Raw genomic sequence first — 27,284 nt, forward strand, 5'->3', positions numbered from 1 at the left:
ATTCTGTCAGATTTTGAGATTCTGTGAATGTAGCACTAGAATACATACTTTGGTTTGACACCAATAACACAGCACCAAAGATGGCAGAGATGAGTGTAGGATTGTCTTTTGAAAGAAGTCTCTGAAACTTAAGCAGCAACAAAGAAGACGGTAAGTAATAGGATGAAGCAAGGAAGTGGGTCTTTCTCAGAGCCAAGGGCAGTTAACCAAATGTAGTGATATGAGGAAATCACATATAATAGACAATTATCAGGCTGGAGAAATTGTTTGGAGAAGGTATCTGGCATAGAACCTGAGTACACAGTGGTACAACTGGCAAAGGCCAGTTTTGGGAAAAAGGCCAATAGTGGAAACAAATGAAAAGGCCAATCAGCTGTGTTTATAATAAAGGCTCACTTCAAATCCTCAAGCTGTGCTGGACATTCTAGCCTTTAATCATCTAAGGTACAAACTGCTTATTTGTTCTTGCCATTCAAAGAGACTAATGACACAGGGATTATATACATACAGACCCCAAGACTGTGAGAAACAGTTAAACACAAGGTTTACTGAGACCCCATTATATGTAAAGGCACTGAGGAAGTGCTGGAATGATACTAATATAACTTCAGTTCTGCATACAGAACTCACACCTAGTTTTTGCCCTTAAATTACAATTAAAATGATCTTTAGACTGATTTGGGATAATTATTCTGTTTTTGAATACATATCCATTTATTGGTTATGCCAGCATCATAACCAATAAAGTGACACATGGCCCTCTTGAATGACCACTGACCTCATACATGGGTCAGCCAACTCAATAAATAAAATTTTAAGAGCTCATTATTCAGCCTCTACCCAGAACATCCAAAGATATTTCTAATTGGTAATTAACTGCAAAGGGTGAAATTATGGCTAAGACTGAATATATAATTAATTTAGGTCACCAAGGATTTTATTTATAAAATCCTAATGAAAAACCCAAATAAAATACCCAAGTCAGCTGCCAAATTTTATGGTGATTTAATTGATATAGTAGAGAATATTAAGGGAGAAGGAAAGGGAGAAGGATTTCTCCCTCCTCCCGCCTGGCTGGTACCAGGCGGGAAGATTAGAAGATCTAGAAAGTAAGGGTTTGGAGTATGAAGGAGGAAGGAATCAACCTGAACTCCAAAAGGGGCTCAGCTGAGATGCCTGAACCTGAATTAGGTGAAGGACAAAACTCACCGCCAAAACCCAGGCAATAACTGCCACCTGCCTAGCACACTGCCAGCCAGAGTCGCCTCTCCAGGGAAAGAGAAAGAGGCAGGAAGTGACGTGCCTTATATGGATGTTTTTACATCACTTTTCTGCGTCCCATCTGTACAAATGAGGACTTAGCTTGACTTAGGATAGCCCAGGGGGTCTATCCTTTTTTTGCACATGTCTGTTGAAGGCCATCTCCTCAGATAATTAAATCTTGAGTTTGATGCAGACCTTCAAAACCTTGTTAAACTGAGTAGGGTGGAGAATGTAGAGTTTACAAGACCTGATTCTGTTTTTCCAAGTATCTCCATTGTTATTGATCAGGAAATAGCTAAATCAGATCTTCTAAAGAATGGTCTGATTAGGGTGGAATAGTTTTAAAATTCACATAGCTCATTAAGAGGTGGTCCTCTCAGTCCTTCCCCACACCTGATGGTGGGCAGGTGAAGGTCTATATGTACACTGGCATAGAATCTTTGTCCCCTTCATTTATTAATCAAATTCTGTTAAAAAAGGAGAACATTTCTTTGGGACTCCTAAGGACAAAGAAAATGCAAAAAGCAGTAGACTTCATAGATCTCTGATTCAGACTCCAGACACAGAAAAATGTAGTGGTTTTCCCTAACAAAAAAGAACTGGGACCTTTCTACTTCAGATATGAAATTTAATACAGCATATGAAAAAAAAGTTTTCACACAAACAAAAATCCTTTTTACATTTTAGCTAAGTTTTATGTTTTTGTGACTCTGAATTCTAATGAACACATTCTGATTTGAAAAGTAAGAACAAAAGGGCAATCTTGGAAATAGCTTTAATTTATAAAAATGCTCATTTTATTGCTCATTAGCTCAGGGAGGAGTGAGGGAAAGAACATGCATCATGTAACCATGGGAAAATATTCTTAGTTAATTAATTAATTAAAAATAAAAATGCTTATTTCAGAATCAAATCTAATATTTGATATTGCAAAATCTTACCCACCCAGTTTCACAAATCCTTTTTTCAAGCATTTCAAATAGTAAAATCATCAGAAAAAAAAAACAACAAACAGAAAAAAACCCAGAAAACTATAAATGCTTCAATATGATCAAATTGTACATTTTTTTATTTCTGGAGGGTCTATTTTGTTAGAAATTGTTATGTGATATTCATTAGTCTCCAAAGATGTAAAAGCCAAAATATTGGAAATTGCTTCTAAGAATATAATATCTCCCGAATGTGGATCTTCCTATGCCGAATGAGATGGGAATTCCGACTAAAGTTTTTCCCACAGCTGCCACAGTTATAGGGTCTCTCTCCTGTGTGGAGTCTCTGATGAACAGTGAAGTCAAAATTTCTACAGAAACTTTTATCACACTCAGTACACTGATAGCGTTTTTTTCCTATGTGGGTTCTCTCATGAATAATAAGGTGAGAATTCAGTCCAAAACTTTTTTCACATGTGAAACACTTATAAATTTTTTCTCTCGAGTGGAGTCTCTGGTGAGTAATGAAGTCTGCTCTCCAACTGAAACTTTTCCCACACTTGTTACAGCAATAGGGCTTCTCTTTTTCGTGAATCTTTTGATGCCTCACAAGCTCAATATGTACAGTGAAGGTTTTCCCACATTCATTACATGTATAGATTTTCTCTCTTGTATGGGTAATTTCATGTCGAGTAAGATGTGAACTGCGTCGGAAAATTTTCCCACAGTTAACACACTTATAAGGTTTTTCTCCTGTATGTGTCCTATTATGAGTAATAAGATTTGATCTCTGACTGAAACTTTTCCCACATTCTACACACTTGAAGGGTCTCTCTCCAGTATGGATCCGCTGATGAGTGGTAAGGTCTGAGTTCCGACGGAAACTTCTCTCACACAAGACACATTTATAGGGCTTCCCACCTGTGTGCACTTTCTGATGTTGCAAAATTTGGAAGTTCCAAGTGAAGCTTTCCCCACATTGGTCACATTTATAGGGTTTCTCTCTTGTATGGATAGTCTCATGTTGGAGAAGATGTGTACTTCGGCGAAAAGTTTTCCCACAGTGAGCACACTGGTATGGTCTCTCGGCCAGGTGAATTTTCCTATGAGTAGTAAGGGTAGATCTCTGAGTAAAACTCTTTCCACAATCAGCACATTCATAAGGCTTTTCTCCTGTGTGAATTCTCTGATGTGAAGTAAGTCGTGAGCTTTTAGTGAAATTTTTACCACATTCATGACATCTGTAGGCTGTTGCTACACCTAGCTCTGGGAGGTAAATATCCCTCTCAAAAAATATGTTTTCTATGCATTCAGATAATTCTCTTAATGGCGGATTGTCAATGGTAATTAAAAGGCTTATAAATCTCTTTTCTTGGGATAAACCTAGTCTTCTCCCTTCAGGCCTTCTCGATTCATCCATAGTAACTTTTCCCAGCTCAGAAATCAGAGTTGGAGACACTTCTTGAGATACTATACTCTCTGCATTCTCTTGCTGAAGATTCTCCTCTTTATTTCCATCTCCTGCTAAGACAAAGAGAGGAATTCCTGGTATAATTATTTCCCTGGACAAAGAGAAAGGAAGCTATAAATTACAATACAATATAAACAACTGAAAAACCATTTGATAATAAAATTCAAGATACATATAATACATAATCAATGCTCAAGCTAAATAATCAGAGGCAAGGACAAAGGGTAGCAATTCATGGTGCTAACATTTTTTATCTTTCTGGATTATGGCTGACAGATTAATTTAAGAAAAATCTGAAGGAAAAACTTATGGTGAAAGCAAATTTGAATCAAAAGGCCTTGTACCTAGTCTTTTTTTTTTTAATCCATACCTTCTATCTTAGAATCAAAACCATGTATTGGTTCCAAGGTAAAAGAGCAGTAGGGGCTAAACAATGGAGGTAAGTAAGTGACTTGCTCAGGATGATACAGTCAGGAAGCATTCAAGGCTAAATTTGAACCCAGGACCTCCTATCTCTATGCCTGCTATCTAGCCTGTGCTGTCAGGGCCCTTTGGTCCTATAATATGCATATATAAGATAAATTCCATATATCCATAGACCAACAAAACACCAAATGATGCTGAGATGACACAGATATGTTAACTTAAGTTAACATATAACATAACATATAAGTTTTATTGACAACTTTGAGATGACTTATAGATATGTTAATGAATTAATCCCAAGGTGGCACAGAGATGTTTCCCCAATAAAAACCCTATAAAAATGAGACATCAAACTTCTGTGTCCCCTCCCTTCCAAGCACTCTTCCATCTCCTTCAGGACCATGTTGCTCAGTGCTTTCAAGTGTAATCTACTGTTGCATGAATGATTCTCTATTCCTTTCTCCCCTGTCTATCCTCTTCCTTATAATGTCTACCTACTTCTATCCAAAATCCTATCCTCACCCCTACATCATTGCCTTTGTACCCTCACTTTTGATGCTTGTCTCAGGATTTTGTGTGTCTGTTTGCCCCTGAATCTTCTATGCCTTATTAAAGTGTGACTACAGGGTCAGCTAGGTGACTCAGTGGATTGGGACCAAGGCCTGGAGATGGGAGGTTCTGGGTTCAAATACAGCAGATACTTCTTAGCTGTGTGATCTTGGGCAAGTGTCTAAGTGCTTAACCTTTACTGTTCTTCTGCCTTGGAACCAAAGAAAAAATATCAATTCTAAGAGAGAAAGTAAAGGTTAAAAAGAAGAAAAACATTGTTTCTGCAGCTTCACTTCCCAATGCCATTGTGGTCCTTCCCAGTGAGTACCCAAAGAACTGGGCATGCCTTCTCCCATTTCATAATTCCATAAATTAAATAAAAATTCACAGGGAACTTGGATGTTTGCTATTATAATAAAAAAAGGAAGGAAACATTCCACTAACAGTCCTAAGAGCATTTGCTAAAAAATTAGCTGGTCCCTGACATCTTAGTAATTCCTCATTTTTGTTACTAAAATTCCAATATGAAACTGATGGACATTGTAAAGGATAATTTTAGTGTTTTGACTTAAATCTAAATTAATTTGGTCGCCAGGGAAAATTCCCAAATAATAAACTACCCAAGTCAGCTGGGAATTATGGTGATTTTAATTAATAGAGAGAGAAGGAATCAAGGAAAGGAGAGAGAGAATTATTTTAAACTGCTCTGGCTCAGGCTGAGTCAAGCAGTAGTTAAAGGCCTTGGCCAAAGTAGCCTCCCTGAGCCTAAGGGAAAGGGAATCAGTCTTATCACTCACCATGAGACTGGAGGGGGATTCCTACAGGCTGAGTTCCAGTTCTCCACTGAACTCAATCTTCTGAACTGAGCTTCAATCTGAACTTTTCATCTTCTTTTATAGACCTTTCACTCTTATGTCTCCTCCTCTAAATTTTCACGTCTATCAATCACAGTAGACGCTTTCTCCAGAACTGCCCATTCTTTAATTCTCACCACTCTTTAGTTTTTACCTTCTCTGGTTAGATTATATCTTTTGAGTACTTCACACTTCTTTGTTAAGCTTGCCTTTTGTGAGTTACTTGACCTTTTTGTGATTAATTTAACCTTTATAGGTACTTAACACCCTTTTGTATTAGATCTAAAAATAGACTTAGCTTAAGTTTTAGCTTCACTATAAGGTATGAGTTAAGTACCTTCATTGTTCAATCAGGATCACTTTGTCTTCCCCTAAAGTATGTCTAATTAAGGTGGAGTAGTTTCCAAGTTCACAACATACATGAAAAAGAAACTTTTCCATAAATAATATTAGTTTTTTTAATGAATAGAACTCTATCTAATTCAAATTTTTTCAACTAGTACAACACATATTATAATCTTGAACACTGCTGCCATTCAGTTATTTGTTAATAAAGATCTACAATAATTACACTAAAACAACATATTAGCAATGTAAAGGGGTGGGAATTGTACTCTTCCATGAATGGGAACAAATTATGATGTTAAAGTTCAATCATCAAATATGTGAAGAGTTAAGTTACTGGACAGATGATGGTGACTGATTTTTTCTCCATTATCATTGAGAAACATAAAGGAAAAAAGAGGCTGAAACTGTAGTGGAAGTAAAAGGTTTGCCACAATCAGGAAGTAGTTGACTGTCATTATTATGAGGCCTTGCTTTCAAGTTTTTCTCCAGGTTTTTCTTAGACCAATCTCTCTACTTCACCTCAGTAGAAAAATAAGCCAAGAATCTGAAAGGTTGTTAAAAAGAACACAGTTCCTTGTTATTCTTCTTCTCAAATGAAAACATCATGAGAGGAAACAAGCTCAAATCACAGAAGAAAATATTTATATTAGCTAGAAGAAAACACTTCCTAGCTATTAAGAGCTGTTAATGATACTAGAACAGGTTATTGAAGAACGTTATGAAATAACTTTCCCTAGAGATCAGGAAAAAAAGGTCAACCAACTAAATGGTTTTAGCTTAGGCAAAATCTTCTTTGGAGGCAAAAGGTTGAAATGGAGAAATTTTAAGTCTGTTTTAGCTATGATTCTAAAATAAAATACTAAATATACATAGCTATAAATCAAGAACACAAAACATTAGATATTCAACTTGTTTATCCCTTTAACCACATGGAATACTAGTATAGTGTATGGAGAGGAAACGGCATATTTTTTTAAAAAACAAACTATTTGAAGGTCACTTAGAGGGAGAGGCTACTTCTCAGGTCAGAATAATAAAAACAATGAAACAATAGGAAGAAAATGAAAAGAAGGGGGATAATAAGTCACTTTCAAATCTTTACCCAGTGGAATCACATCCATGAAACTATCTTGCTTGATGTCTGAGTGGAGTTCCTTCTGAATGGGGTGAAGATGAATACACTCCTCTTGGGAGAAATACACAGCAAGATCCTCAAAGACCACCAGTCCCTGAAACCATGAAAGACCCTCATGTAGCACTTCATATAAATTCTAGAAGTATAGAAGGAAATAATTTGGAGGCAAAGTATATGAATTCAGGGAAGTAAGGAATGAGAGGCAGAGGGTATAAAAGCACAGAAACCAACAAAGAACTCCTTTAATAAATTATTTACAACAGTCTCTTTGAGAAAATTTGTTACAGTCCCTTAATTTACAAATTTATTCTTCCCTCTTCAAAAAGCAACTCCTTATGGCCCTCTTTGTATTCTTCATTTGTCATTTTTGACATTCCATCACATTTGTGTATCACAATTTGTTCATCGATTACCAAGCAATGGATGTCCATTTTATTTTATTTCCTTGTCTTTGCTACCAGAAAAAGTGCTGCTCTAAATATTTTGGTGTTAATGATATTTTTGTATCTACCTCTGACCTTCTTGAGGCATTCTGCCTAGCAGTAAGTTTTCTGGGTGCAAAACATTTTCATCACATCCATAGCAGAATTTGAAACTAAAACACTCAACTCTCTTCACAAATATATATATATATATTAGTAAACACATCTTTCCACAACCACTCCAACAATGATTATTATCTTTTCTGTCATCTTAGCCAAAGTACTGAAGTGTAAAGTGAAACCCCAGAACTGTTTTGTTTTGTACTGCTCTGATATAAGTCATTTGGAATAATATTTTATATGGTTGTTAGTAGTTTGCAAATTTTTTTGGAATTATTTGTTAAAATTCTTGGCCCACTTATCCACTGAGGAATGGGTTATGTATTGGTTTTAGATACATACAAATTTTGACATCAGACAGCAATCTCTTTCATCAAAAAAACCTGGAAAATGGATTTTCAGTATATATGGGCAGGGAATGCTTTGGGGGAAAGAGAAAGGAGAAAGCAAAGAAGCACTCAAGCCCTTAGATTGTACAAGGGAAATCATGGCTCACCTGAGATTCCACTGCACCAAGAGCCACCACCATTTCCTGGTCATCTGTTGGCTCTTGAATGCCCTTCATAAACAGATGGGAATCCCAAGCTATAGGAAGAGAAAAAAGTTGAAGGAGGTTTCCCACCTGCTGGGGATCCTAGATCCTCAGCATTGTAGTAGGAAGAAGTTGAATATGTAAATGACTGGAAATCAGTTCATGCAATGACAGAATCTGGGTGAACACCACTCAGTCTTTCTGTGCCAAAGACTGCCTCTTTATCCTGTTCTTACCCTCTCCACCAACAGCAAGCTCATGTTTCAAATCAGAGAAAGATCTTTTTCAAGGAACAGGTATAGAGATTCTCAATAACACTTGCAATAGCCTCCTACTTGGTCTACCTGCATCCAAAGTCTCCCTTATCTAGTTCATCTTTAACAGAACAGTCATGCTGATTGTTAAGGAACAGGATGACACTATTACTTGGCTCAACAAGTTCCAGGGGTTCTCTATTGCTTTTAGGATAAAATACAGACTCCATTATTTAGCATTTAAAATCCTTCATAATCTGCCTCTCACTTTCTTTTTCAAATTTCCCTGTACATACTTGGTGTTGCTACAAAACTGTTCTACTTGCTGTTTCTAAGCCTGGGATACAATTCCTCTTGATTTCTGCCTCTCAGAATCCTTAACTTCTTTCAAAACCTCAGCTCTAGTGTGCCTGTCTTCCTCTATAAGAAGTTATTCCTAAGGGCTGCTAACTGGCACAGTGGATAGAGAGCCAGGCCTAGAGTTGGGAGGCTCAAATTTGGCCTCAGACACTTCCTAGCTTTGTGACTCTGGGCAAGTCACTTAACCCGATTTGCATAGCCCTCATCCTTCTGTCTTGGAGTTGTTACTAAGATAGAAAGGGTTAAAAAAAATCAGTATATCAGTAATCATAGATATGCAGACAATACCATCCTGAAAGCAAAGTGAAGAGTAAAAAGTCTTTTGATGAGGGCAAAAGAGGAAAGTATAAAAGCTAATTTGAAGCTTAACACCAAAAAAACTAAAATCTTGGCAACTGGGCCCATCCCTCACTTCCTGGCAAAATGAGGAAAAATAAATGGAAGCCATGTCAGATTTTATATTCTTGGGCTCAAAGATCCCTGCAGATGGTGAGTGCAGCCATGAAATTAAAGATGCTTGCTTCTTGGAAGGAAAGCCATGGCAAATCTGGATAGCAAAATAAAGACACATCGCCTTTTCACAGAAATCTGAATAATCAAAGCTATGGTTTTTCCAAAGGCAATGAATGTATGGCTGTGAGAGTTAGACTATAAGGACAGCTGAGCACTGCAGAATCCATGCCTTTAAACTGTGATGTTAGGAGAAGACTTTTGAGTCTCTTGGACAAAAGGAGATCAAATCAGTCAACACCTAAAGACTATTCACTGGAAGATCAAATATGGAAGATGAAGCTTAAATACTTTAACCACATAATGAGAAGACAAGACTCATTGAAAAAGACCCGGATGCTGGGAAAGCCTGAGGGATGGTAGAAGATGAGGCAGTTAGGGATCGTCATGGAAACAAGGAAAAGGAACCTGGACAGATTTCAAGAGACAGTGGGAGACAGAAGGGTTAGGGTGCTATGATCCATGAAGTCACAAAGAATCAGACTATTGAATGACTCAATTATATTGCTGTATAAATATATACTTGCCCAGCTGTCCCCTTGTTAAGAACTGCTTGAAGCAGGGACTGTTTGGGCCAATTCCTGGCACAGATTTTATTTTAAACCCTTACCTAGAGCAGCCAGGTTGCTCAGGGGATAAAGTGCCAGGCCTGGAGAGAGGAGATCTAGAACCACCTGGTACTGATTCTAAGGCAGAAGGTAAGGGTTTAAAAAAAAATCACCTTACCTTCTGCCTTAGAATTGGTATCAGTTCTAAAGTAGAAGAGCAGGTAAAGACAGGCAATTGGGGTTGAGTGACTCGCTCAGGGTCACCCTGTTAGGAAGTGTCTGAGGCCATATTTGAATTTAGGACATGCTATTTCCAGGCCTGGCTCTTTATCCACTAAGCTACCTAACTGCCCCACTGGCATAGGAAAAGCCAAAATTCCTTGCCCCACCCCCGTGACTAGTTACTATATACTTAAATGGCTAGCTGTAGTATATAGAACGAAATCTATAACTCAAAACGTCTGATTCCAAGGTAAAACAGAAAGAATGTCAGAGGTTGGACTTGAATTCAGGTCTTCCTGACTCCAAGACTGCTTCTCTATTCCCGACTCTCAACCTCGGTGTTAGTCAAAAAAAGTTACCTGGGCCTGAATCTTTTTCCCCGTGACTCCCGGGCCTCGCCTCCCTCCCCAACCCCCCAGCCCCGGCGCGGGTTTGAAGAAGGGGGGGAGGTGCCCCTGACCCCAGCCCACACTTTGGCTTTCCCTCCCTCCTTTTTTGGTCAGACGCAGGGATGGTCTTTTATTCTTCTCTCTCTGCCAGTTCCGGGACCCAGAGTGGGGAGGAGGGTAAGTAAACGGCCAGTCCCTCCAAGCGCCAAGGGGGGAAACTGAGGCAGAGGACGCCGGGGGTGCGAGAGTGTTAGAGGCGTCTCCTTGACCTCGTGCCTTACCCTGCACCTGCTCTGAGAGGCAGGGGCAGGGAGAGGCGAGACCGGCGCCCATCACGCCCGTCCGCCCGTCCGACGTGAGGCCCTACTCCCCGATCCCGGAGCTCTGCTCACCACCCTCGGGTACACTTCGGTAGCTTTCCGGAGCCGCGCCGGTGTCGAGGGGATGGAGCTCCGACGAAAGCGGAAGCAGCCAGGATTGGAAGGCGGGAGACTATACATGTGGACTTCAAGTCCCGGAGAGCACCGCGTCCTTCCGCATGCCAGCGCCACCACTAAGGCTTCTGCAGTCTGGGGGCGCGTTGGGGACCGGCTCCTCCCCTTGAGGGATTTTGAGGCGTGAACGGAGATGGGGCGGGATTTTACCGGGCAGAGGTCGGACCACTCTACAAAATTTGGAAGTTCAAAAGAAAGCGTAAGCAGGTGAAAAAAACCCTGTGGGGACTTCTGGACTTTGCGTTTGCCTGGCACGTGACTTCATGAACTGATTGGAGGCGTCTAGTTATTTGATGCCCTGACGTCTTGCCTTGGTACTGACAGGACCTACAAAAATGCATAAGCCGCCTCACTGGTATGAATCGCTATTCATAAAACTTGAACACGCACCTCCCTACGACAAATCTTCCACGGGCCTCATAGTATTCAGACTGTCAACAAACGGGCTCCCATCCCCCTTTCATGGTTTATTTCACCGGCTCTGACCTGTCACACTCCCTTCCCTTCCAACCTGGCTGCTCCTCCCAGACGATCCAAATAGGCTCCCAGCCCTAAAATGTATTCTCCCTTCTCCACACCTCATGGAATCCTGAGCTTCAGTGAGAAGATATACACGGGGAGGGGCACTGAAGGTGGAGGCTCGGGGTTAGTCAAATGGCTCAGTGGCGAGAGGGCCAGGGCTCGAGACAGACGGTCTTGGGTTCGAATGTGGCCTCAGACACTTCCTAGCTGGGTGACCCTGGGCCTAGATTCTGCCTTGCAACCCATACTGATTCCAAGAGGAAGTTAAGGGTTAAAAAAAAAATCAATACTAAATATTGGTTCCAAGGCAGAAGAGTAGTAAGAGCCTGGGTTAAGTGACTTGCTTCAGGGTCATGCAGCTAGGAAGTATCTGAGGTCAAATTTGAACCCAGGCCCCACTGTCCACTGGGCCACCTAGCTGCCCCTCCTTAGTACTGATTCTAAGACAAAGGGTAAGGGTTGTTTGTTTTTAATAAATTCAGCTGTTACCTCCAATACAAGTAGTTACCTCTCTTGAAATTATAATATATACACTTTGTATTTGGCTAGAAGCCTCCCATGAAGACATCAAAATTACACAAAGATCCTTGAGACAAATAACCTTTTTCTAGGGTCCCTACCATTAATAGAATCAGTTGGTGGTGCCACTTTTAGAGCCTTAGGCAGATTCAGAAAGACCTAAATTTGAACCAGCTGTGTGACCCTGGGCAAGTCACTTAATCTTCATTTGCCTCAGTTTCTTTAACTGTTAAGTAAAGATAGCTCTTACTTGTAGAATTGTGAGAGTCATATATGCAAAAAAAATATTTAGCACAGGATCCGTCACATTGTAAGTTTGACATGTTTATTTCTTTTCCTTACCTCTAATGTCAAAGCATAAAATAGGGAGCTGAGCTCCAGCAAAAAAAAAAAATGTTTTCTACTGTTGGAAGAGACTCAAAGGGCATCTATGTGACACAGTAGATAGATCTGAAGTTGAGAGGATTTATGTTCAAATCTGCCCACAGATACTCCCTAAATGTGTGATCCTGCCCAAGTCACTTAACCCCAATTGCCTAACCCTTGCCCTTTCTTGGAGTTGTTACTAAGACAGAAAAATAAGAGTGTTAGGAGAAAAACAAACTTGGATTCAAGTTGACTAAGGATTTCTATGCAGAGAATCTCTGTGGAAGACAGTGTTCTGTATATATGAAACCCTTGAATATTTCAATACTTCCAGGAGAAAATAACCACTCAAAAGAATTTGGCCTAATTATACACATGGAAAATATTAGTAGAGAAGGAATGCCTTTTATTTAGTGGATGATCAGCAGTTCAATGGACAACCTGAAGCTCTTGGACAGACATTGCAAATGATGGATGATGAATTGCACTCAGGAGAGTGGCTAGATTGTTTTTGGGAAATATGACTCTTTTGATAATCTTTGTCTTTTTAAAGGGGCCCATTTAAAAAATACCCACATTCTACTGCTGTTATTGAATGTATGTTCCTACTGTTCATGGCGCAAGAATTCAAAATGAGTATTACCCACGGGGCAGTGAAAAGGTGCCTTTGGAGTATAAACTGCAACATAGAACAACCGAGGTATTAAGTAGCTTAGAGTAAAATAGGACTTTAAAGAAATATACTAGCAGAAAATATGAATTGCTCATAGAGCAAGAATAAGAGAAATCTAAAGGAGGGCCTGTGTGCTCTGCTGGCATCTTTATGATGTCTAGAGGAAGCAAGGAAAGCTTTCAAACTAGTGGATGGAGCCTCTGTGGTATAGTTATGAGAGGACATAGACAAGAGTCACATAGTGTAGGCAGACATAATGGACTGGGATCTACAACCTTGAAGGAAAAAATCTACATCTTTGAAATTGCATTTAAAAAGTATTTGAGGCTATATTGTATGTCAGTCGTGGCTGATGGGGTCTGACCCGAGGCAAATGAGACAGAGTGGAGTAATAATACAGCAAAGCTTTTATTAGAGGAAAGGAGAGGGCAGAAGGGGATGGGAGGCTGATGGCAGTAGAAGTGGCAGTGGGGGTGGGTGGGTGGGGAGAGGAAGGGGGGGAGCCAGAATCCTGCAGATGGCTAGGGGTCTCCACCTATGGAGAAAGGGGTCTTTTATTGGGTGGTGGTCTGGGATGAGGTAATCTGTGTTGCCTCTATTGGTCAGTTTTGCTTATTTGGGTTTAGTTGACTGGATGGCCCTAAATGGGTTGGGAATCTCAGTCTCTGGGGGTGGTAAATTCTCAGGCCTGATGGCCTATGATGCTGGAGGTCATTTATCTAGTCTGATGTTCTGCCAGGTGCTATTGTGGCAGTTCCTGTCCCAGATTCAGGTGCTGGGGAAGAGGGAAAAGGTGGGGGGCTGCTTTGGTCCCAGGGTCTATCATCGTATTCCACCCCTTCTCCCTTGCTTCCAGTAGAATGAAGGTCCCTGGGCTAGAAACTGTGCTTAATTTTGAAAAATGCTGCATCTCTGTCCTTATTAGGCTATGGTTAAGTAAACATCTTCATTGAATGTTAGTCTACAAATGTTTCCATTTTGTTCCTGTCCCAAACTTAAATCACTGGACCAGAAGAGCACTCCATCCAATCTGATCTCTTTATTTTACAGAAAAGAACCTGAGGCCCCAGAAGTTGTGTCTTGGCCAAAGTTATAATTGCCTCAGGGGAGTGAGAGGCAGAATTTGAATGCTTTTCCCATAATACTGTCAATGTGGAATCTAGAAGTCCCCAAGCTTGTAGCCTAGGAAGATTAAATGAACCCCAGTTTACTTGGCTTAAGGGTGAAGGCTCCTGGTTTGACCTTGTAACATGAGAGTTTCCTCCTTCCTACTCCTACTTCACCGATCTCAGTCTAAACAATAGACTTTAAGACTTGGCACAGTAGGTAGCAAATCGGTCTCCCAAGCTGAAGGTCCGAAGTCCAATCCTAGGAAGGAAGGTGTGATATACTGGGAGAGCCTTCTGGAGACTAGGAGAGCCGTTTGACTAGTCTATTGTTAGTCTGAGATCAGTGAAGTAGGACCCTCCCTCAGGGAGGAAACTCATGGGACAAGGTCAAAGCAGGAGCCTTCACCCTTAAGCCAAGTAAACTGGGGCTCATTTAATCTTCCTAGGCTACAAGCTTGGGGACTTCTAGATTCCACGTTGACAGTGCCACGCTATCTCCCTGCCTCTCAGGGCTGTTCGGAGGAGGACATTATGGAATAATGAGTCCATCAGATCATAGATTTAGAACTAGAAAGGACCTTAGAGATCACCCAGGACAACCCCTTTGTTATGCAAATGAAAAGGCTGAGATTAAAAGATTTGTCCAAGGTCAAATGGGTATTATGTGTGATTTGGCCAGGTTGTTCATCAGTGCCCAATCCAATGCTTTTTGCATTCACTAAATCATTGAGAATTCAGAGAGAAGTCACTAAAACCAAGAGTCATCAGGAAAAGCTTTATGTAATGGGTGGGATTAAATAGGATGGTCCTCCTCCCTTACCTTATCCCCACTGATGCTTCAGATTGAATATAGACTGCAAAATTTATAGCCAGTTTGGAATAAATTTTAATCCTATACAAGAGTTAGGGGAGTGGTTTTGTTTGCTCAACAAAGTGCCCTATTTAGTGAATATTGGTTAATGATGAAATCAATTACTATTTGAGACCCAGAGAGCAAAAGATCTTCAGCTTTCATGACTGCTCTGGCAGAAGAAAAAGGGAGAGAGAGCAATAGGAAGGATATGAGATACTGAAGAACAAATAGATGAAGGAAGACAAATGGGAAATGTAGTAAAGGCAAACAGAGTCAAATTAAGTCAACAAGTACTCTCTGTACCTAGGACTGGGTCTTGAGCAGGAGAATGGGATGGATAGCTTGTCAATTGTTTGGAGTTACAAGTTATATATGTACCTTGTAACTTGTACCAGGTTTGAATAAGAGTGGGCCTAGGGAAACCCTACAAGTTCTCCAAGACTCCTGGCAAAAGGGCCCAGAAAGCCTTTGGCTTATAAAAACCTTAGTTTAAAAGTTACATTTTTATTCATAAAAATTAATCGAAGCGCAAAAAATGAAGCAATTTACAAAGTACAACTTTTCAAAGGCGAAATTTCTAACTTAATGCTCCCAGAACTAACACAAAGGTATAAGAAGGATGATTGGAATGAGTGGTACCAGGGCTTGGAGTCTTTGGAGAGCCCATATTTATCTGCTCATGGCAAAGGGGAAAATGTGGAGAGAATTCATGGAAGGTCGGAGGGTCTTGGGTATGAGATTTGAAAGATTCCTATTTAGCATTCAGCAGGCATTTTCTGACTCATCTCGGTTCCAGCGCTGGCCTCGAGAGGATCCGCCTGTATTCCTTCTGGTCGGTGGGCTCAAGGTCACCCATCCAGCCCCCTTTGTCAATAGGTGGCTCTCATTTAATCTGTGCACTCGATAATTTTCATAGTGAACATTATGGGTGATGTCTTTGAGGTCCTGCATATGGGAACTTGAGAAAGAAGGCTAACTATTGATTTTAGACTTCCCTAAACCCCAGTCCAATGTCCCCCGTTTAGCCCTCTTCCTCCCACAGGGTTCAACTGAACCCAACCATTCTTGCCCTTCTTTCTATGTGCCCGTTTAACCTCTTCTGATTACCCTCTTACCGTATGAGCAGGTCTCTCAGTAGAGGGAATTCACAATGAGCCATGTTCTCCACTGGAATGAGAAAAATAACAATAGCTAACTTTTATATAGCTCTTTAAGCTGACCAAACTGGACAAGCTGAGCGTAAGGGCTTTCTTCCCTGGTATCATCTCATGGAATTCATTCAATCAATCTTTATTGAGCCCTTTATTGGGTGTAAGGCGCCATGCCAGCTTCCACAACAATCCTTCCAATACAAATGGTTCTTTCTATTGAAGCTCAACCATCAATGCCCATCATGTCCCAACCTTCATAACCTCCACCCCCTCAGATTCTCCTTCCTCACCAATCCTGCCCTCACCTTCAATGATTCCCCATTTTGTCTTCCGGCCAAGGACACACTTCCCATTAACCAAGTGCTCTCGGTCTGCTCCAACCACAGCAAAGGGGATCTTCTCCTGAAGGAGTGGCCACAGAATGATAGGATTAGAAGGGGCCACAGCAATCATCTAGTCCCACTTGTATCTGAAAAGGAATCTGCCCTACAACATATCCAATAAGGCTGCTTCTCTTTTTTTTTAACCCTTACCTTCTGTCTTAGAATCAATTCAAAGTATCAGTTCCAAGGGAGAAGAATGGTCAGTGGCTTGCCCAGGATCTCATAGCTAGGAAATGCCTCAGGCCAGACTTGAACCCATCCTCCCAAGTCCAAGCCTGGAGGTCTGTCCACTCTGCTTCCTAGCTGCTCCTTATACATTTCTTTCTCCACGCCTCCCCCCCTCTTAGTAATAACTCTAAGACAGAAGGGCAAGGGCTCGGCCAATGGGGTTAAGTGACGTGCCTAGGGTCCCATAGCTAGGATGTATGTGATGTCAGATCCTAACACAGGTCCTTTTGATTCCAGGCCAGCTGCCCTCCCCCCAAAAGGCTTCTGTTGAGAATTAACCTTCCACCACCCAAATCAGGATAGTTATCTAAGAACATTTCCCTCCAGTAAGCCTAAATCCGTCCCTTTGCAACTTCTAGTCTCTGTTTATGGGTCTGCCCTCTTGGGCCAAGCAGAGTAAGTTTCCATCATATAACACTCTTCAAATAATTGAATATAACTATTATGTCCCCAAAGTCTTCTCTAGGTTAGTTATCCCTATTTCAAGCAAGCCTCTTGTTACATCCATGTTAGACACTCTCCAGCTTATTCATGTTCTTCCTAAATGTGGCACTCAGAGAATTGAACACAATGCTCCAGGGCAGAGGAGAGGGAGAATTTCATCACCCTGTTTCTCAAAGCTATGCCTCTCAAAGCAGCTAGAGTTTGAAGGGAGAGGTGTGTATATGGAACCTGAGGTGGGAGACCAAAAGGCGAAATGTAATTTAGGCAAGAAAAAGACAATGGGATACTGGTGTATAAGAGGGAATATTTATATGTGATGAGAAAGTCTGCAGTCAGATTACCTAGGAGCCATCAGTGAGTAAAAGGTTATACCCAGCATTCCAAAGAGAGAAGAGTAAGAAGTAGATTAAGTGGAAACCTTCTAGGATAATGGATTCACTAAGAGCTAGATTTTTAATGGCATGATTCTTCTACTGTCTTTCAAAATACATTTTTCCTATCAACTCAAGAATGATGGAAATTATAGGACACAGCTTTTCAGCACTTAGAGATAAATCCTTCTGGGGAAAGTAGATTTAAGAGAGTTAAATTCACACCAAAGAGTGAGTGATTGATGCTGGAGCCTTTCTTGAGAGCATGTTTTAATAGCAGAAAGAGAACAAGAAGCTATGGAAAACTAAAGGCTTGGGAAGAATGGGTGCTATGGGGGTTGCAGGAAAAGATTCATAAAAGGGAAGGTAGGGGACTAAACATAAATTTTTCTCACTTTACAGTGTTGCTGATGGACCATCCTTGCTTGCCAGTGACAGGGAGGATGTTCTTTAAACTCCAAAAAGAAGAGCACTACTGCTCCACCCTACCCACTATAACACAATTGCTGGCATATAGGTTTAAGACTTAAAAAGTGCTTAAGACCATTACTTTGCTTGATCCTATAACTAGGTGCTAAAGTTATTCCCATTTCACAGAGAAGAAAAATGATACTCAGTGATGTTGAGTGACTTTCCCATGGACACCCAAAGAGAAAGAATCTGTGTGGCAGGATTTAAACTTCCGTCTTTCTGATGCTAGCTTCCGCACGCTATTGACTCTAACTTGTTACCCCTCTTATGTTCCCTTGGAGCAGCATTTTGCTGTTTGCATCAAGTTCCAGAACACTTCTCATGAGATAGTAACTAAAAAGGAACTAGTCTAGCTGTCCAAATGGGAGGTAGAAATAGAAATGGACCCATCTGTACAAAAATATTTACAGCTATGCTTTCTTGTGGTGGCAAAAAAATTGGAAAATGAGGGGACGTTAACTCGATTGGGGAACAGCTGAACAAATTGTGGTATCTGATGGTGATGGAATACTATTGTGCTAGAAGGAATGATGAACAGATTTCTATAAGAACTGAAAAGACCTCCATGAACTGATGTGGAATGAAATAAGCAGAACCAGGAGATCATTATACACAGTAACTGAGACATTATGGGATGATGTTGCTACTAATAGCAATACAATGACCCAGAACAATTCTGTGGGACTTGCTATCCACATCTAGAGAAAGAATGGTGGGAGTAGAAATCTAGAAGAAAACATGATTTATCACTTATTTATATGGGTATATGGATTAGGGTTTGGGTTTTAAAAGATTACTCCCTTATAAAAATGAAATAGGTTTTGAGTGATAATGCATGTATAACCCAGTAGAATTGCTTGTCAGCTCTGGGAGGGGGCAAGGAAGAGGTGAGGGAGATAACGTGAATTACATAACCATGGAAAAATCTTTTTTAAAAAATAAAATAAAAATTGTATTTAAAAAATGGGAAGTGGGAGTGGTAGAGTGGATGGGGAAAGCCTCTTGCTTGCCCAGCCTGTAGTTGGAATTGCAGCCCAAGGAACTTTATCCCAATGCATATCTCAAACAGGTGCTAAAGATGGATGATGACCAATAGCTGGAAATAGTCCAGAATTTAGTAGGAAAAAAAGATGAGGTTGTATCAGTCTTGGAAAATTGTGCTGCCCTTCAGTTGAACCCCAGCTGCTCAATACCTCCAAAGCTAATTTTATTAACACCCATATTTTCCTAGGAATGTTGCACAGCTGAGAAATTATGAAACAGCATTATCTCCGAAGGGTCAAAACTGTATCATCCTAGATATGTAAAATGGCTACGTGAAGACATCTTCAGGAATATGCATGATCAGGAAAGAAAGTAGGCTTGTCCCCTGTTGAGAGTGAGGAGGGATAAGCGACAGGGTTGCTATAGTATCTATGGAATCTTAAAAGAACCAAAGAAAAGCCTGCATCATACTGAATTCACTCTGGAAAATTTGTGGAAAAGACGTGGACAAGAATTGCATAGGACGAAAGGACATCATTAAGAGTTGTGAGTTAGAGGGTAATAGAATATTCATGCAGATGTTTTCCTGGATCCATTGAAATATTCCAATCTATTCCTTGTTCAGAAGCATGAGATTTTTGTATTTTGATTGGCAGTGCAGCTCAAAGGGACCTTTGAAATCCTCTTGTTTGAGTCTCTCATTTTGCAGATGGGGAAACTGAGGTTTAGGGCAGCAAAAGTAACCTGGATAATAAGGATTATTAAGGATTAAGTAGCAATGCCTAAATTTGAACCCAGGTATCTGACTCCAAAGTTAATTTTTCTTTATATTATATCATACCAGTAGCTTGAAAAACTTTGGGAGGGGACCAGGGACTACTTGTGGGGAGGGGAGGCCAGGGACTGCCTGGGGTTTCCGTACAAACCGAACATAAGAGTAGAACCTGTAGAAAAGGCCTGTTTTCCTCAAGAACTAAGAGAACTTGGAGGGTTCTACTTTTGGGCTGTGGTGGGAAGTCAGATCGAATCAGGTGGAGCCAGACTTCTAATGGGATTGCATAGAGAAGCACTTGGGACTAGAAACAACTGCATAAATCTTTTCTAGGACTTCTCTTAGGCTGGACTAGGATGAACTCTTTGACCACACCTTATCATTTGCCTATCTGGAATACCCTCAGGTTCTTCATGAGATAAGAACATAATTTCTTATACCTGAGACAGTAGTTTCTGGGTGTGTATGGTAGTAAAGACTTCCTAAGAAGAGAGGGCAGATTACAGAATACAAAATAAAACCACAGGAATTATCAGCATTTCTATATATTACCAACAAAGTCCAGCAGCAAGAAATAGGAAAATAAATTCCATTTAAAATAACTCTTAAAGGGTCAACTGGGTAGCTGAGTGGAATGAGAGTCAGGTCCAGAGATAGGAGGTCCTGAGTTCAAATTTGACCTCAGTCACTTCCTAGCTATGTGACCCTGGGCAAGTCACTTAACCCCCATTGCCCAGCCTTTACCACTCTTCTGCCTTGGAACCAAATTGGTTCCAAGACAGAAGATAAGGGTTTAAAAATAAAACAAAACTCTAGACAATATAAAATACCCAGGAATTTGTTTGCCAGGATAATCATAGGAATTACATGAAAACAATTATAAAACACCTTTTTTTTTTTTAAACCCTTACCTTCCGTCTTAGGCAGAAGAGTGGTAAGGGCTGGGCAATGGGAGCTAAGTGACTTGCTCAGGGTCACTCAGCTAGGAAGTGTCTGAGGTCAAATTTGAACCCAGGACCTCCCATCTCTGGACCTGACTCTCAATCCACTGAGCTACCCAGCTTCCCCCTATAAAACACTTTTCACACAAATAAAATCAGATCTAAACAATTGGGAAAACATTAATTGCTCATGGGTAGGCAGTGCCAATATAATAAAAATGACAATTCTACCTAAACAATTATTTTTTCAGTGCCATACCAAACTACCAAAAAAATTTTAAAGAACTAGAAAATATAATAACAAAATTCATTTAGAAGAATAAAAGATCAAGAATATTAAGGGAACGAGTGAAAAAAAAATGTGAAGGAAGGTGACCTAGCAGTACTGGATCTTAAGTATTTGAAGGCAGTAATAATCAAAACAATTTGGTACTGGCTAAGAAAAAGAATGGAGGATCAATGGAATAAATTAGGGGTAAATGATCTCAGAAATCTAGTGTTTGATAAACCCAAAGATCCCAGCTTTGGGGATAAGAACTCATCATTTGACAAAAACTGCTAGGAAAATGAAAACAGTATGGCAGACACTAGGCATAGACCAATATCTCACATTCTATGACAAGATAAAGTCAAAATGGGTATATGATTTAGACATAAAGAGTAATACTGTAAAGTAAATTAGGGGGATATAGAATTTTTACCTGTCAAATCTATGGAGAAAGGAAGAATTTATGGCTAAACAAAATATTGAGAACATTATAAGATGTAAAATGAATAATTTTGACTATATAAAATTAAAAAGGTTTTATACAAAATATCAATATAATCAAAGTTAAAAGGAAAACAATAAAACTGGGGAAAAACTTTTTATAACAGAGTTCTCTGATAAAGGTCTTACTTTTCAAATATATAGAGAACTAAGTCAAATTTATAAGAATACAAACCATTCCCCAGTTGACAAATGGTCAAAGGATATGAATAAGCAGTTTTCAGATGAAGAAATCAATGCTATCAATAATCATATAAAAATGTTCTAAATCACTGTTGATTAGAGAAATGCAAATTAAAAGATGTACCACTTCATATCTATCAGATTGGCCAATATGACAGTAAAGGAAAGTGATACATATTAGTGGGGATGTGGTAAATTTAGGCCACTAATGAGCTGTTGGAAGTTTTAAACAGATCTAACTATTCTGGAGGGCAATTTGAAACTATGCCCAAAGGGCTATAAAACAATGTATATACCCTTTGATCCAAGAATACCACTGCTAGGTCTATATTCCAAAGAGATAAAATAAAATAAAGTTGGTGGGGAAGGACCTACTTGTATAAAAATATTTATAGTAGCCTTTTTTGTGGTGGCAAAGAATTGGAAATTGAAAGAATGCCCATCAACTGAGGAATGGTTGAACAAAATGTGACATATGTTGGTGATGGAATACTATTGTGCTGTAAGAAATGATGAACAGTCATATTGTAAAAGAAAACATGTCTCCTACAATAGAGAAAAAACCATGAAGGAAATAAAGTGAAGAATGGCATACATAAAACAATTTTAAAAATAGTTACAAAAATGATGAATAGGATGATTTCAGAAAGAGGTGGCAAGACCTACATGAACTGATGCAGAATGAAATAAGCAGAACCAGGAGAACATTATCGTGTAACAGCAATATTATGGAATGATCAACTGTGATAGACTTCCCTGCTCTTAGAAATACAATGATCCAGGACAATTCTTAGGACAAAGAATGCTATCTACCTCCAAAGAAAGAACTGTTGGAGTTGGAATGCAGATCAAAGCATATAATTTTTCATTTTAGTTTATTTATTTGGGTTTTATTTTAGGGTTTTGGTTTCATATGAGTATTCTCTTACAAAAATGAACAATATGGAAAAATGTTTTACATAATATACATGTATAACCCAGATCAAATTGCTTACCATATCTAGGAAAGGAGAGAAGGGAGAGAGAGGGAAACAATTTGGATCATATAATTTCAGAAAACTAATGTGGAAAGTTGTTATTACACATAATTGGGTAAAATAAAGTATTTTTTTAAAAGGGGGGAGGTGGGGGAGGAGATAAAAAGCTGCTATCTTGAGGCAATTTCCCAAAAGAGAGGTTACCAACCCTGAAGTGATCCCATTCCTATTAAAATTCCATGGTCTCTCACCCTGATCTTGTCATTCAAAGTTTTGTCATTTGAGTCTTCATCAAAGCACTTCTGGGGGTAAACATAGATGCCATTGTTCTTCAGATCCTCCTGAATCTGAGGGAGGCAGAAATTTCACTTCAATCCTTGCAAGGCCATGGACCCTTTCTCCCTGATATAGCTTCCCACCAAAGACCCAACTACTCCATGGGAAGATCTTTCCTCCCTTTCCCACCTCTCATCCAACTGACCTTCTCTCTCCCAGTTGTGGTCTTTATTTCCACTTATTGATGAAACTCTACCCTAAACCTGGGAATGAAGTCTCCTGGTCAGTTCCCTAAAATGTCCAGTTTCCAGTTGATAATGATCCTCCAGGCCTGGCCCAGTTCCCCCTTACCTGCCACCTGAAAGATTCCCTCTCTTCTAAGGTGAGGCTATCTGCCCGGGCAATAACAGGAACAACATTCACCACCCGACACAGACGCTTCAGAAACTCTATGTCTAGGGGCCGAAGACTAGGAGACAGGAAGGTGGGGGGAGAGAATGAGCCCATTTTCCAACTCAAGTGAATCTAGATCCCTCTTTTTATCTCAAATCCTGCTAGTACCTAGAGCTTTCAATCAGCAATATTAGTCAGGTTTGGGGGATTGGGACCCATAACAGGCTAGTCCCACAAATCATGTGTATGTGTCTAATGGTGCCATCCCCTCACCCTGCCAGTGGTGGCTCCCCTTTGCTCTCCCCTCACCAGTGCCCTGTGGGAGGCACAAAGTACACACAGATGTGCACCCGTGTGTCAGGGATGTGGTGCTGCCGAGTGATGAGAACCTCTTCCTGCAGGTAGCGCTCATATTGATCATTGATATAGTTCAGGATGGGGTCCCAACTGGAAAGGAAAAGGGAAGACACTGTGAGAAAGCATCTTGGGGATCCCAACTTCCCGTCCCACCCCTATGATTGTTGTCACCAACAATTTAGGGTTCATTTCAAGAGCTACAGAATAATCTAAAATATGGTTCTTTCCCTGGAGAGTATAATCCAGATGAGGAGAAGAGGCTTATACAGACAAATGTAAATAGTAACACAAAGTAGCCTTTAGCAAGTATTGCAAGGAGGAGTGATCACTGAAGCTTGGGTGGTGGGGTGAGTCTTCATGGAAGTTTGGGACTTGACCTGATCCCTGAAAGGTCAGGCCTCCCTTAACTCCTAGTCAGACTTAGTATAGGGATTTTAAAATATAATAATAATTTTACATTTAAGCATTTTAAAATGTTTTATTTATTAAACTTTATTTTAATTCTTAATATTAAAATATCAATTTAAATATTAAAGACTAAATTTTATTTAATTGAATGATTTAAAATTATTAAATGAATATAAATTAAATAAAAATTAAATTTAAAATAATTTAAAAATATAATACTAATAATAATAAAATAGCTTCCCTCATCACAGGGCTTCCTAATTCAGAGCCTAAACTCCACCAGCCAGCCATCTCTGTCTGCAAGTTGGGCAAGGGTAGAAAAGCTTCTTGGTCAAGGATTAGAGCCAGGATAGATGGAGAGATGGCAAAGGGTTAAGGAATAAGAAAGGGAAAGAAAGAATGTGGAAAAGGGAATCCCTCCTACTTTGAATAAGGATAGGATTCCCAAGAAGGCACATACCACTTGTCATTGTTGATCTGGTCCCCAAATCCAGGTGTGTCTGTCACTGTCAGCTTCAGTTTCACCCCCTTCTCCTCAATTGCTATGGAGGGAGGGTTGGGGAGCATCACTGGGGGACCTCAAACTCTGAGGAGCCATCAGGACCAGAGGAACAGTTGAAGAAGGGGGATGAACTCTGGAGGCAGGACAGTTTTAGGAAATTGGGGCAGTTCTTGGTGGGTCCACAGGGCAGGGTAGAGAAGAGGGAGTACTCACTATGGGTAACAGACTGCAGTTGTAAGGTTTGAGGTAAAGGCCCCAACTTGTTCACTGGTGATGATTTCCACACCTTGGACTTGAACAAAGTGTTTACCATTGTGGACTTACCCAATCCACTCCTCCCTGGGGATATACCAGAAGGACACATTCATAAACAGAGGGGTAGGAAGGGAATGGAGATACTTAATGGAGCGAAGAGGAGAATGACATGCATGGTCACACAGTGGCTGATCATGCTTGGAGTGTTATTGGAGGTAACATGATACAGTGGAGAGAATGCTCTCTTTGGAACAAAAACACTTGGGTTCAAAAAAGCAGCTTCTATCTGTGTGGCAAGTCACCTACCCTCCAGGGACCTCAGTGTACTCCGGTGGGGTTAGACTACGGAGTGCTGAGGCCCCTTCGAGATATAAACGTGTGTTTCTGACACTCAAGGAACTAAAATCATGGAGGAATTGGTTATAGGGAGGTAGGGTTAGTGCAGGTCATTGAATGGACCCACAGAGTGGAAGAGATTTGAAGGGGGATGGAGAAAGCCCTGAATTGATTCTATTTTCTTTCTTTTGCCCTTCAACGTGATTTTACTCCTCTCTTCCTCCCTTTTCGCTCACCAACAACCATGATGTTGAATTCAAAACCAGTTTTCATGGCTTTGATCTTCAGCTGGTCCAGCACAGCCTCAATCCCCACATAGCCAAACATCTCACAGGGGGAAGCCTTAGGGCTGGAAGATCGTGAGGCATGGGGAGATGTGGAACGCTTTGAAGTCCCCGCCATGACAATAGTTCTGCACAACTTGTCCAGCCCTGTCGTTGTAGGGGAGGGGAGAAAGGCAAGAGAAAGGTAGTTTGGTTTACAACTCAGGAGCAAAGCTGACTCATGATCCCTCCATTTGGAGGCGTTAGTCTTCCTCTTTGATCCATGATCTCTGACACCTGATTCCTAACTGTACAAGATGTACTATACCTTATGAACATTAGCTGATGATGACGTCCCAGGAGGGGTTGGGGTAGGGGTAGAGTATGAAAGAGAGAAAAAGGACCTGGCAGGGAGCTTTGGTAGCCTGGTGGATTAGTAAAAAAAAAAAGAAAGAAAGAAAAAGCCCAGCTACAGAGATAGCACTACTTCCATTGCATGTAGAGAAAAGCTTGAGCTAATAACTCCCCCAGACCCTGGCAATGCCCCCTCTCCCCCTAATTCATTGACCAGCTGCACTCATGACAGGTTGGATATTTCCTCTACAGACACTCCCACTAGAAAGCCAATCGTCTAGCCATATTGCAGGGTTTTGTATTCCATATATTATGGTAGAATATAAGCTTCTGGAGGGCAAGGACCATTTCACTTTTCTCTTTGTATCTTCAGCACTTAGTACAGCACCTGGCATATAGTAGACACAATAAATAAGACTTCTTGATTGATTGGAAAGTATACTCAGGTTGGAGGATGTATCTTGGCCAGTGGGTGAGTTGGGGAGGGGCGATTTGTCCCCATCTGTGGAAAGGTGGCAGCTCACCTTCCAGCAGTAGAAGTAGGATTCATCAAGGGGAGATTCTTCTTGACCAAGAATCCATTTGTCCTGTTGGTGGTGATACTTGGGAAGACAAATCAACAAGGGAGTTAGATAACAACAAAGAGAGGTAGAGCTGTACTAGACAATGACAGAGGTACAGGTCACTGAGGCAGAAGATGAGAGACATCAAGAGAAAGATTTCAATATGGGAGACAGAGACACGAATTTAAGAGGCAACAGAAGACAGACGAACAGGAAAGAGAGACAATAATAAAGAGACACCAAGAGACAAAGGCAACAAGGCAATGATGGAGAAGAGAGGCACCAAGAAATAGAGACCAACAGGAGAGACAGAGACACAAAGAAACGGAGTGACAGATGGAAAAGACAGACAAAGATGAAGAGCTTCCCTCTTTTGATCACCTGGCCCTGATCACTCTGTAGGGAGCCAGCTACGGAGGGAGGTCACCCCAATCTCTGAGGTTCAGTGTATGACTCTGGTGGGATGGGTGGGGGAGTAGATGACAGTTAACTGAAGAATCTGAGCTCTTCCTCTCCCCCTTCCCCCCCTTCCCTCACCTCTACAACTTCCCAGTCAAGGACTCTTCTGGTGTAGGAGGCATCCAAGTTGAATACAAAGTCAGTTTGTTTAACATAGAAATATTTCAGAGAGTCCTGGGCATCGTCAGGCATCTTCGGAAGGTGCATGCCACACAGCTCATCTCCATAAGTATGCCTGCAGCATCTCAGTGTAGCGGAAAGGAAACTAGATTGGAAAGCAGGAGCCCAAAGTTTAAATCCTAGGTTTGATATTGACTAGCTGTGACACCTTGGAAAAGTCACTTCATCTCTTGTCATTTTCCTCATCTATAAAAATGAGGGGAAATAGACTACAGGATTTAAAGAGCCTCTTTCATGTTTCTAAATGGGAGCTGAGGAGGGGAAAGTAGCACGTTAGGAAGTCTCTCCTACTACTCACCTGTTGCCTCAGTACTCTCTCCCTCCCTATTCCAGTCCATCATCCTTTCGCTTCAGCCCCGACCTCTCTCTGTCTAAAAAGACAAGTCATGAAAGAAC

General features: G+C 40.6%; 2 protein-coding genes across 6 annotated transcripts; both read right to left on the minus strand.

Annotated features, from left to right (window-relative positions):
• Window positions 1–2,037: 2,037 nt before the first annotated feature.
• On the minus strand, window positions 2,038–10,840 carry LOC100616964 (zinc finger protein OZF-like). 4 transcript variants are annotated; one of them, XM_007498733.3, is made up of 4 exons: window positions 10,614–10,840; window positions 8,014–8,102; window positions 6,943–7,069; window positions 2,038–3,716 (listed from the first exon to the last, which is right to left on the minus strand). In XM_007498733.3, exons 1-4 carry the CDS (start codon window positions 10,663–10,665, stop codon window positions 2,422–2,424), a joined length of 1,563 nt encoding a protein of 520 aa, XP_007498795.2. In that variant the 5' UTR covers window positions 10,666–10,840; the 3' UTR covers window positions 2,038–2,421. The 4 variants fall into 4 exon arrangements, with proteins under 4 accessions (XP_007498795.2, XP_056662086.1, XP_056662087.1 ...); XM_056806108.1 differs by having other exon boundaries at window positions 2,038–3,713; window positions 10,614–10,839; XM_056806109.1 differs by having other exon boundaries at window positions 10,725–10,833.
• A 4,516-nt stretch (window positions 10,841–15,356) lies between these two features.
• On the minus strand, window positions 15,357–26,782 carry SEPTIN12 (septin 12). 2 transcript variants are annotated; one of them, XM_007498729.3, is made up of 11 exons: window positions 26,631–26,782; window positions 26,211–26,288; window positions 25,306–25,500; window positions 24,692–24,817; window positions 24,437–24,518; window positions 23,521–23,658; window positions 23,170–23,287; window positions 22,794–22,889; window positions 16,325–16,421; window positions 15,984–16,035; window positions 15,357–15,826 (listed from the first exon to the last, which is right to left on the minus strand). In XM_007498729.3, the coding sequence occupies exons 3-11, from the start codon at window positions 25,469–25,471 to the stop codon at window positions 15,631–15,633; spliced, it is 1,071 nt and encodes a 356-aa protein (XP_007498791.1). In that variant the 5' UTR covers window positions 25,472–25,500; window positions 26,211–26,288; window positions 26,631–26,782; the 3' UTR covers window positions 15,357–15,630. The 2 variants fall into 2 exon arrangements, with proteins under 2 accessions (XP_007498791.1, XP_056662098.1); XM_056806120.1 differs by having other exon boundaries at window positions 15,357–15,840.
• Between the last annotated feature and the right edge of the window lie 502 nt (window positions 26,783–27,284).

This window comes from Monodelphis domestica, chromosome 7, assembly GCF_027887165.1.
Source record: "Monodelphis domestica isolate mMonDom1 chromosome 7, mMonDom1.pri, whole genome shotgun sequence".
Taxonomy (NCBI): domain Eukaryota; kingdom Metazoa; phylum Chordata; class Mammalia; order Didelphimorphia; family Didelphidae; genus Monodelphis; species Monodelphis domestica.

Excerpts from the sequence above, each read along its gene's own strand:
- LOC100616964 (XM_007498733.3), bottom strand. The coding sequence starts at position 10,665 with ATGGGCGCCGGTCTCGCCTCTCCCTGCCCCTGCCTCTCAGAGCAGGTG. Across the intron at positions 8,103-10,613 it reads CCTCTCAGAGCAGGTGCAGG|CTTGGGATTCCCATCTGTTT; the intron begins GTAAGGCACGAG and ends CTCTTCCTATAG. Across the intron at positions 3,717-6,942 it reads CATGGATGTGATTCCACTGG|CAGGAGATGGAAATAAAGAG; the intron begins GTAAAGATTTGA and ends TCTTTGTCTTAG.
- SEPTIN12 (XM_007498729.3), bottom strand. The coding sequence starts at position 25,471 with ATGGCGGGGACTTCAAAGCGTTCCACATCTCCCCATGCCTCACGATCT. Across the intron at positions 24,519-24,691 it reads ACTGCAGTCTGTTACCCATA|CAATTGAGGAGAAGGGGGTG; the intron begins GTGAGTACTCCC and ends CTCCCTCCATAG. Across the intron at positions 23,288-23,520 it reads GTGCCTCCCACAGGGCACTG|TCTTCGGCCCCTAGACATAG; the intron begins GTGAGGGGAGAG and ends CCTGTCTCCTAG.